We start from the raw sequence: 12,082 nt of genomic DNA, 5'->3' as shown, positions 1-12,082 counted from the left end.
AGGTCACTCCAAACCAGCTCAGCATGACCTGGTTTATGCAGGATGGTGCACCCCCGCATACAGCTGGTGACACTATCACTTTCCTATGGCATCTCTTCAGAAACCGCCTCATTGCCCTGGGTACCACTCATGACGACACCCAATAGCCCAGATTTGAACCCTCAAGACTACTGGTTCTGGGGGGCTGCCAAGGGCTCTGTCTATGCCAACTGCCCTGCCACACTGGATGATCTGAAGCAGGAGGTGTTAGACTACCTCTTGGCAGTGCCACATGAGACCTACAGGAAAGTTGGACAGAACTTTGGAGTCAGGATCAATGCCTGCCTGAACCGCGGAGGGGCACACAACGAGAATGTCAATTAAAAGGACTTGGCGTAAATGCCAATTTCAGACCTTGGGCTCTCACTAACTCAAGCAGTGACTTACTGCAATATCAATCAGTGACAGAAAATACCATGTCATAAGCTTTCAAGAAATGTTTGGTTCACATTCCTGAGGTTTCTGTTTCTTTGTAAATAAACATTTAAAGTTGCATCACTCTTTTTGAAACACCCTGTATGTATTAATAACCTACCTCCAAGATGGATATCACAGAATTTACCCAATTTTTCAATGTTTTTTGAAGATTTACGTGAAAGGTATTATCTATATATTACTAAAACTTTCACCTTGTATATATGTATGTATGTATGTATGTATGTATATATGTTCCTGAAATACAGCCAAAACGTTACAAGATAGCGCAAAAATTTTAGGGCCAACTTACTCAACATTCTCCTGCGGTGTGCAGTATCAAGTTTCATTCAAATTGGGCAATGAAAAAATTATTTAAAAATCAATTCCCCATTCAGTCAAGTACGCTTCGGGAGAATTTGATCAATGCAAACAACGTCAGTGGTATAGTTTGCTGGAGCTATCTTTTTTTTTTTCTTGAAATGATTTATTTCAAAATCTCAAACATTTAGTTTTAGACAAAGAACGATTTATTTTTAAGCATAAAATAAACCGCCATTTTGATCTAATACTTCCGTGTTCATTAATAAATAAAATTGTGCTTTGAAGATTACGCACAATAATTTATTCGACTTTCTTTTCTCCGTTCTTTTTTCACATTGACGTGCAATATCAAGTTTCATTCAAATCGGGCAAAGAAAAAAATTATTAAGAAATCAATTCCCGATTCAGTCAAGTACTCTTCCGGATTATTTGATCAATGCAAACAACCTCAGCGGTATAGTTCGCTGGAGCTATCTTCTTTTTTTTTTTGAAATGATTTTATCAATCGCTGTGACAACAAGAACACAACGGGTTCACGGGTCATCTCGTACATAATAAAATACAATGATGTTAAATGAGTGCCTGTTTTGTCAAATACTGTTTATTCTCTTGAACTCTGTGTTTGCTGCTTTTACATTGTCAGTCATGAAGAATGCGCAGAAATGTTGCCTCTTGTTCCAAACAGTCACCATAGACTACCGCAAGTAATTCATTATTCATCTCTCTGACTGAAACAAATATATGAGAGTTAGGAATTCTTTATTTATTGACGATACAACATACTCTGGCACCTCATTAGATATTCACACATGTGTCATATAATATTAATACGTGTGTGTGTTTCAACAGGAAAGAAGCACTCAGATAATTCAAGACCCCTCACTCTCTCACTCAAACAAACACATAATAAAATCTGTTGTAGATATTTTAATGTGAAATATATGGTATGATTTAAGTATTAATTATATCTGTTTGGCTAATTATTGTTTAATTTTAAATTACATGAAGAGAATAAAGGGAAAAGAAAGGGGAGTGTGCCCTCACCAATAACCCACCCCTGATAAACACTTTTGTATATCTCCCCCATGTTTTTGTTTGGAGATGAATTTATCCTTTTTAGAGCCACGCACCAAACATATCCATTTTTGTATAACCCTATTATTTTAACTTTTAACATACAAGATATTTTTAGTTTTGGTTTTGTTTTTACATTTGAGACAATAACTCTATTTTGAGAAAAATTCCAACAGAGTGCGAAAACCTTTTTAGTTTCCAACATATACATTTTAATCTTGATTTTTAAAACATAAAGAATTCTTAGAAATGCCTTCACTCTCTCATCCATTCATTTAAGAAAAAAAAAAGAAAATTTTAACCAAAGTCAATAACACCAGCATCATCAATAATAGAATCTTTTCCTTCTTTCTCTTCTTTATCTCCACTTTCTCATTTAAATTTACTTCCTGAAATTGATGCTAATATTCTTGACCCATATATTTTTGATAGACTTCTTATTTCTTTGTTTTCCTCCTCAGTGCATCGAGATTGATTTATTTTCTATAATACCTCCAATCTTTTTCTAATCTCACTAGTTTCCATATTTTTATATTTATTCATTCTCTTTCTTCTCTCTCTCCTCCCTCTCTCTCTTCTCCCTTGCCTCTCTCTCTCTCTCTACTCCCTTGCCTCCATCTCTCTCTCTTCTCCCTTGCCTCCTTCTCTCTCTTCTCTCTCTCCTCCTTCTCTCTCTTCTCCATTTCCTCCTTCTCCCTTGCTTCATTTTTCTCAAGTCCTTCCTCATCCCTTACTGCCCTTGAACCACTTTCACCCCATATATCATACATATATTCATCTGGATTTCTTGATATTCCTGTGTCCAAAATATTTTTTTTTACGACAGGAAACCAATAAAATTTCTTCCGGATTTCTAAAAGAGCTTTATATTTTAACAACTTAAAAACCTTTTAATTATTTAACATTTTAGTTGAATCCAAACATGTTGGTTTATCAACATCAGTATAAAGCCAATCTTTTATTGAAAACCCCCCATTCTTATGTTGTGGAACATATTTATTAAAATACCGAATACCCTTTTCTTGTAAGTACACTTGAACACAGAAATGATAATTTTATTGAAGCCTTCTTTATTTATGGATCAGAAATATATGGTAGATTAATATGATGACAGGTAATACCTTCCCATCTTCCTTTGGTTAAATCAGTTTGTATTCCCCGACTTATCTTCTATCTATCTATCTATAATTCCAGCAATCTGTGTGTGTGTGTGTGTGTGTGTCTGTCTGTCTGTGACCGGTTTCTCGACAACCACTGGTCTGATCTAATTGAAACTTGCCAGGTATATTGCTGGGGACCTGAGGATGTGCCTTTTCAAGGTTTGATATTAATCGGACAAGTGGTTCCCAAGTTATGGCCATTTATTTTCCAAACCAATGACAGGACATGTTGCTGCGTAGGCGTGGCCAATGGGGAAAGGGCGCCTTAGTTACCAATGACAGGACACGTTGCTTGGCGTTTTGCACCCACAGTATCTATCTTCTATCTGACTATAATTCCAGCAATCTCTGTTTGTTTGCCTTTCAAAAGGTTTGAAATTAATCGGACAAGTGGTTCCCAAGTTATGGCGAAGTTAGAGCGCGTTCCCCATTACGGGTTACAGCGTACAGACTTCCGGATAGTGATGACTTACTGTATTATAATAATTTCTCGATTTCTTATGCGCATTTATAGATAAACACAATGCCCCAATCCAGTCGTCGTTTACGAGAGCGAAGCAATGGACTATGTGGTTGTTTGAAAGTTTTTTTTTGCACGTATGGACATGCATGTACGGGCATGCGAGAGCGAAGGAACGGCCTGTGTGGTTGTTGTTTCTGGCACGCGGTTTGAAAGTTTTTTTTTTTGCACGTACGGCCACGCACGCACGGCCACACACGTACGGGCACGCAAGAGCGAAGGAACGGCCTGTGTAGTTATTAGGTCATCTCTACCGAGATGACCTAATAAAGCCGGACCAAATGTCCGTCCGTCCGTCCATCCGTCAACAATTTTTCTTTCCGATCTTGATGAAACTTAGTATGTGGGTAGAGGTCGATGAGTGTTGCACAACGATAAAACTTTTGTCCGGGTTCAAGGTCAGGGTCAAGGTCACAAGGTCACGTAAGTTATAAAAATCGCCATTTTCAAAACCTATCTAGTCTGCCATTCTACAAGATATTCGGCAACTGTTTATTGATTATGATAGTAAAAAATATTATCTTGTATCGAACTGGACAGATTTTTGAATTTCCCTCCCGTTTAGCCGCCACGTAACCTGAAAGATGGTCAAAAACACCTCCCTGTACAAAGAAAACTTTTTTACTTCCGATCTTGATGAAATTTGGTATGTGGGTAGAGGTCGATGAGTGATACCCAATGACATATTTTTTTCCTGGATTCGAGGTCAGGGTCAAGGTCACGAGGTCACGAAAGTTGTGAAAGTTGCCATTTTCAAAACCTATCTTGTCTGTCATTTTAGGAGATATCTGGCAACGGTTCATCGATTATGATAGTAAAAAACATTATAGAGATGACCGTCACCCCCACACGGGGGTAATTTTTATGTCTGGCACGCGGTTTGAAAGTTTTTTTTTGTTTTTTTGCACGTACGGCCACGCACGTACGGGCATGCGAGAGTGAAGAAACGGCCTGTGTGGTTGTTGTTTCTGGCACATGGTTTGAAAGTTTTTTTTTTGCATGTACGGCCAGGCACGTACGGGCATGTACTAGTTATCTAAATTCCTGTTGTTTGTTTTCATCTTATAAACTAGGGCAAAGATGTTATTGATTTTAGCCTTATTAAATTCTTTTCTTTGTTGTTTGCTAAAAGTGCTTCCACAAATCTCATTATCGCACCAAGTGGATAATATTCTTCCTTAAGATTCTTTTCTTTGTTGTTTGCTAAAAGTGCTTCCACAAATCTCATTATCGGCAGCAAGTGGATAATATTCTTCCTTAAGAGACTGATTTAATTATTTCTGGTCTTCTAGGTTTATTTTAAATGACCAATTATACCCTAAATCATTCATATCAAATCCCCAAGGTTCTATTTTCATAAAAACTCTACGTCCTTCATTATAAAATTTCATTTCATTTGGAACTGTGAATTCTGTATGACCTGGAGATAAAATCAACATTTCTGTATCTTTGGTATCCACGGCCATTTTATTTAAGAATATATATATATATATATATATATATATATATATATTATTATTATTATTATTATGATAAATCACTTAATCTCACCAAGTCATTCACATCTATAGGGCTTAGATAATTTATTCATTCATAAACATTTTTCATCTTAATATTTTTGGTTATACTATATTTCTGTTATTCTGTCATATTTCTGTCATGGTGTATTTTGGGATACACCAAAGGTAGAACCACTTTTACAACATGTCATTTATATTAGAGTGAAAATAACGTCATAAACATTTTTTTATTGTTTAGTTGAAATAATACATATAGACATAATTGACCATAACACTTGGAGTTTAATTCTTGGACTTGACATGTCTGATAAACACCATTCTGTAAGAATTTCATTACTTCAATAGGTGGTGGAAGACCATAATTGAGCTGCCCCAGAGGATCAGATCCACCCAAGGATGGTAGTAGACCTTTGACACAAGGCAGTCTTTGCGGAAAATAACCTCAAATCACATTTGTGGAGAGAATGAAAGACATTGCGCCATTGGCCAAGTAATTCTTCAATAGTATCCAGAAAAGATCGTCAGAAGGTTTTTCCATGCTTCTAGTCTGGAGCTGATCGTCCAAGACAAGGCACATCAACTCTTTGAGAGTAGATTCCAAGCCGGGCATTCCCATCGCACAGCGGGCAAAGCTCAAGTGCCCCCAATACGGTGTGACGACTCCGCAGTATTTCATCAAGGCTTACACAAGAGGGATTTAAAAACAAGTCAAGGATGAGAGATGATATGAGATAGCATTGGTTTTGGAAAACATCCTCTGGACGGTCAGAAGAAGGCTTGATGAAGCCAGATCTATTAAATGAGCCCCATATGATTGAAATCTGAAATGGGTTCGAATATATTGCCAAATCGAGGCCATAGATGAAGAGGTCTTCACATGTTAGTTCCTGGAAATGATGGGACAGTAGTCGGCTATTTGATCCAGCAGGAGGTCCAAGTGGGCCACCTTCTGTGGTGCAGTGCTTCGCACAGCCGCATGAACGTCATCTCCATCGTTTGCAATCATTTGCAAGGCCTAGGAGGAGTGACTGGTGGGTCTTGTTTTCCCATGTAAAACTGTCGATGAGGAATGTGAAAAGTTTGAACTGAGGGAAAGAGTGTTCAGAAGATTTTGGTACCAGCTCTCAACGATATGACTGTTTCATGCTTTGTGGGACTCCACTGTTTGGGAGCCCAATTTGCTGCCATCTTGGGAGTGCTGAGTTATTCATCAGTTCAGAGAGAAAGCAGAAATAGTCCACCCTACCAATCGCAGGTTCAAATGACGCTGCCACCATACCAACAGGAAAGTGGATCAACCAGGAACACCACGAGGTTTCTGATAGCACAAACCAAGTTTATTTAAGAAGCAGCAACAAACATGGTGGATGAGGTCAGAACGCAACCCTAACACACAAACTAACATTTAATGGCTGATATCCTCCTTGTGAGGGATTTCTAATCCGTGGCGTGCACTCTTTCTACACTCTTTTTCTCCCCCCTTAACCTGGAGTGTATGTGGATGGCAGGGTTGGTGTCCTGCAGTGTGTTCATGGATTGGGTCATTGGATTGAATGGGATGGGCCTGTTGGGTGTTGATGTTGAGATTTCTTGACATCCTTGTTCAGTGTCTATGTGGATATTTTAAGCAGGAGTTGTCCATTCTCCCTTTAACCTTCTCATCAGACCGATTACGTTCAAGTTCACGTGAAAATCTAAACCAAGAATCGTGGGTTTCATGTTAATTCGAGTGTTTCCGGTCAAACATAAGAAGGTTAAACTCGGTTTGAAATTCCGTGAAATCCAATCACGTGGTTCGGAGACTCAAACATATCTTGATTAACCTCGTGTCCGAGAGAGTGTCTGTGAGAGTTGGACGTGGAACCGAACGTGGTGTTTTTTTGAGCTGAGGGTCATGGACAGAGACCTGTCGAGCTGCGCCCACGATGCGAGCTCCTCGGACACCAAGTCGGGAAGTGATGGAGGGAACAGAGGGAGTCCGGGAGCGGTTGCTGAGATCTCCGGGTTCAGGATCCTGGACGTTCACAACCTTCGTGTTGGAGAGGACGGGACGGACCAGGGACCAGGTACGGGGTTCTCTCGTGCAGGAGATATCTATTTATTACGTACTCACGGAGGTTGATGTTAAATAATAACCACGTGGGGGGAGATTAATTTACCTCAGAACATTTTCTCCACAGAAACTGCAGATTCTTAAATCAATTAAATATTTCACTTTGATTTGTCGACGATCCATGAATATAACATTTTAAATGTATATAATCCATTGGACACGAACACATTATCGTGCACAGTGTATCTATGTACTACGTACAAACACGATTTTAATGTTCCCAATTGATCCCACCATGTGGAGTCAGCACGACGAGTTCTCCTCTCCACAATCCTCGATCCCGAACATTCCCTCTTGTCTTTCTCCATCTTCTTCTTCTTCAATTCGAGACCGAGTTTTCTGTGATCTGTATCAACATCAAAGACTGATCTGATCAGACACCCCAACTAATACAGACGTGTCCACGATAGATATTCACGAATAAAACAACTTCTTCACCGCATCCTGACATCTTGATTCCTATTCCTTATACGATCATGAATCCGATTCCTTCTCATCATTCTTATTGTTCCTGATAATTATCATCATTTTTATTCATTTCCCTCAGAGAGATCATCGATTCTCTCAGAATGTGCATCTCCATTCGCCCAAGTAAACTAAATTATTACTTTATTTTCCAGCATTTTTAGCCGCATTGCAGACGCTGGCTTGAAGAGAGCTCCGTGTTGTTGTTGTTGTTGTTGTTGTTCTTGTTGTTCTGGTGAAGACAAAACCTTTATGACGCTGCTCTTGGACACATTTGTCCTTGTTAGAAAAAGGAGAGTTCGGGTGCCAAATTACTAGTTGATATTTTATAGATTTTTAATTTTTTCCCCCAAAATGGCCACAACATGGTGAAGGCCACCACCAACACATATCACATCTATTCAAATAAATGTGTGTGTGTGTGTGTGTGTGTGTGTGTGTGTGTGTGTGTGTGTGTGTGTGTGTGTGTGTGTGTGTGTGTGTGTGTGTGTGTGTGTGTGTGTGTGTGTGTGTGTGTGTGTCAGTGTGTGTCAATGTTTCTCCTCCATAACTCCAAAACCATAAAACCGAGCAGCCTGAAACTTTGCATGCATACAAAGATAACTCCAAGGAAATGCAAGAATGAAAATTGGGTGTTTGGGTTAATTAAAACACCCCTTTTGAAGATAATTAACGTCATTATTTAATTATATCCTTCATGAGGTGATCCTTGGCCACCTCGCTCTCTCGACCTCGCTGGGGTCTGAAGCCGCCATGTTGTTTGGCCTGCTCAACCATGCCTTGACTTGGAACAGGCCCCTACGATTTCTTTCCGATAAAGGTTTTTTTCTCACTTTCCTCACTTATATGGAATGCCTGTTCATCATAGCAATGAAGCGCTTTATACATCACTTTTGTAAGTACAATAGTTTTCAAGTTCGGAGCTTGGAGCAAATTCATGCATTATATGATACAATTTAACACGATCTACTCTCACGGACTAATTATCATATATTGTTACGGCCACGGGTACCGAGTGTATTATGAGGGGATTAATCCCCGTATCTCCCCGGAAGAGCCGGACCTGGGGCCACTGCACACAATTAATTTTGTGGTACGGTGGGTTTTTTTTTCGAACCACGAACGCCAATCTGTTAAACACGAGTTCCAGTGTCCACCGTCTAATTTTGCCGTTTAACTAGAGGTCACGTGGTTTCCTGAACGGGGAGCGCGCCCTCGGCAAAGCGCCAATCTTATCTTGATTAGAACTTAATTAGGGCGGCCGAGCGTTTAACCGCTGGTGTGTGCCGACTATGACAGATCAATTAGTTTGGTAATTATCTCCCAGTCTATCTAGGTTCGGACAATTCTGGATCAATGGAAGGAAAGGCCAAGCACGGACAGGTTGAAATGTCAACAAGGAATTTATTAATGTGTAAAAAATGAATAAAAAGAAGAACTTTTTATTTCCTTTTAGTGAAAATAGGTAAATTCAAGTCAATCAAAATAATCTCAAGCAAATAATGAATTAAACAAGCATTGATAGAAAAACAGAAAAAGAGCAGATGCTTATCATAATGCCTTACTTAACAATTAAACATGAGACAAGGGTACCCAGCAGATCATTCAGGGAGGAGAGGAATCTGGTCTTGCTTACCAAGTAGAAGTCGTCGTGCGTCAATTAAAACATCCCATAATGTGTGAGCGTGCCTTGGTCCGTTGCCAGCGCCCTGCCTTGCCATGCACCCACTCAAAAACAGGCTTGAAAACCAATCGACATCACATCGTCACCCCCAGGAACCAGGGACACCAAGAATCAGGTACGCCAAGAGCAGGTCTCGAGCAGAACCAGCATTAACGGTCCATGTGTCACCCACCATCAGGAGCCACCAGGAGCCACAATCAATGGACAGCTGTAAGGAGCTGTAAGGCGCAGGCACTGTGAGGCGCTGAAGCACTGTGAGAAGCTGTCACCAATGATCAGAGCTGCAAGGCCGTCACCAACTGTCACAAGCTCAACTGTCGCCAGTTCACCAACCGTCTGGCTGGAGCTGACTGGAGCTGAAAATAGCTGTCGCCCAGCTGTCACCAACTGACCCCCAAAAAACAGTCCTCTCGTCTTTTTTATAGGCAGCCCGTCTGGGCGGAACCTCAAGCAGACTTCAGCCAAATCCACCTTGCCTATTGGTGCATCGTTGCACGTCTCCAAGTGCCAATCTTGTAATCATTGCAACGGCGACTGTAACGGCGACTGGACGAACGGCAGAAAGCAGCCATTTTCCAGAATTACCGAGCGAAAACGTGAAGCGCTCATAAAACGTCAACAACCATCCACAGAGCTGCCAAACGTCGATTGAAAGAGGTGGGTGAGGTAAATGATCCATAGCCTTATTTGACCGTCAGAATAACTGCTCAGGAAAAGCCCACGGTGTGCTTAATCAAATGTGCTGTCAGTCCAAGGTGTAAATAAATCTTGCACCTCCAAGCCAATGTGTCCTGGTGGAAAGGTGGTGGATGAGTCTCCGTTGGGCCAACGGCTATCTCACATGCATGAATGTGTCTGCCGAAAAGAGAAAAAGGCCATTCCATAAGAAAGGGAATCTATTCTTTAACCTTCTCAATGCATCAAAGTTAGAATCCCACCAGATATGGGTATGGGTCTATCCTGGACATACATTGAGAGAAATAACTGAGGACCGAAATGGTTACTTGCATTCTTCAGATCAGATTCTGAAATCCATAACAATATCATCGAAATATTATTTTGGTTTTGAGGATCGGATATCATCTGGATTAAATAAGTGTCCAAATCTGTTGTGAAATCTGATAATTTGAAGAAATAACGAGTCTCATAATTAAGCATGCCTGGTGTTGGCTTAATGGTTAGGGTGGTGGGCTTAGGGATCCCAAGATCCTGAGTTAAAATCTCACTCGGCTGTTGACTTAATATCAGGTGGGGTTGACTCTGCCTGTCATCCTTCCGAGGTCGGCAAAATGAGTGCCAGCTTGCTGCTATCCTGTGTCGGAGAGGCGACCTGTCCAGGATTGTGTCCAATAGCCAAGGAGAATACTTAGGCAGCACCAATAATCTGCACAGAGTATGGTCCCAATGATTGAATGGATAACGAAGCTGACATACTTATTTACTTTAAGCAAGCAAGGCTATGTTCCCTCCTCCATACATACACAAGAAATCATGAAATTTCCAAAGCATTAAACTTATCTTTTTCATCTGTTTGGAGAATGATATGAATGAACAAAAATTTTTAGGAACGTAACAAAATTAACCAGCTTCATTGAGCTGTATGATTTAATGCATTCACTGCAAGACCTCATGTTTCAATCTCCACTGTTATTCTATGTAGAATCATTTTGATGAGATGGTATGAATCGTAATTAACGCTCCAATGCACGTCTGTCTTCCCTTCCTCCACCCCTCCTCGCTCCCCCTCCCTCCACCACCCTACCCTTCCTCTTCGTCCCACTTTTTCTCCCTCCCCCCTTCAGTATTACCATCAGCGAAGCGACGGGTGGTATTTGCTCGTAAATAATATTTTCACCATCAGAGTCTTAACTCCTCACATTACCCTATCCATGCTTCCTGACTTGCATTTACCACTACTTTATCTTTTTTTTCTTTTTCCTGCATCTTTCAAGGCCTTTTATTTCTTACCAATTGCTTCCTGAACCTCTGAATTCCACCACTACTTTGTACCAGCATCCAATATAGCTTTCTTTGGAAGAACTCAATTTACATGGTTCTTGTCCTGATAACCGACTGAGCTTGCCCAATCAAGGCCTTGGGTCACATGGACGCACATGTGTTGATGCAATATGGTGTCGATTGTTTTTTGTGAAACTTTTCAAATAACATTTCTCAACAAACTGCGTTTTCTACCCTGAAATTTAATTCCTTTTTTCTGAATTGGAGTCCTGTTTTTGTTTCTGCTTCAGAAGTGTTGAAGTCATGGTTATTTTGATTGATTGTCTTTTGTCAGTGTTATTGTGTACTTTGTTTAAAGAAGATTTTGTTTCTCTGCAGATTCTATTGTGGTGGTGAAGGTGGAACCAGAATGTCCAGATGATTCTTTCTCACAAGGTAAGAATGCAAAATAAATTTGTGCATTGCCTTTAGTTTCAGATGTATTTTCACCTTTTTAGTCTCGCCCCGAAGGAGATGTGAGACTATTGCAGTGCGTGCGTGCGTGCGTGTCTGTCCATATCCATATACTATTTTTGCTTTAAAAATGTTTTTGTCTACAACCGCTTGGCTGATTGATGCAAAACTGTAAACATTGGAGGGACTCCCCATGGAGAATATTTTGTTGCTAACTCTGATGTCAAATGTCATATGGTATGGCAGCCATATTGGATGAACGGAAAAAGTCCTGGAAGAAGTCCTCCCATTCAAGCTTCTGGGTCTCACTATCTGCCATGATCTTTCCTGGGAGGAGAGGAGATTGGGACCATACTC

General features: G+C 40.3%; 2 protein-coding genes across 2 annotated transcripts in view; one reads left to right on the top strand and one right to left on the bottom strand.

Moving 5' to 3' along the window:
* Positions 1-12,082, bottom strand: part of LOC147010021 (uncharacterized) — an 85,215-nt gene that overhangs the window by 11,139 nt on the left and 61,994 nt on the right. The window lies entirely within an intron of this gene.
* Positions 1-12,082, top strand: part of LOC147010023 (uncharacterized) — a 73,556-nt gene that overhangs the window by 43,595 nt on the left and 17,879 nt on the right. Inside the window, exons 3-4 of the mRNA XM_085861083.1 lie at positions 1,627-7,117; positions 11,651-11,707. Coding sequence (XP_085717209.1) covers positions 6,946-7,117; positions 11,651-11,707 — 229 coding nt within the window. The 5' untranslated portion in view covers positions 1,627-6,945. The remainder of the gene's footprint in view (positions 1-1,626; positions 7,118-11,650; positions 11,708-12,082) is intronic.

This window comes from Eptatretus burgeri, chromosome 17, assembly GCF_056783735.1.
Source record: "Eptatretus burgeri isolate ZD-2024b chromosome 17, Ebu_testis_v1, whole genome shotgun sequence".
Taxonomy (NCBI): Eukaryota; Metazoa; Chordata; class Myxini; order Myxiniformes; family Myxinidae; genus Eptatretus; species Eptatretus burgeri.
This window is presented reverse-complemented; position numbering and strand designations above follow the sequence as displayed.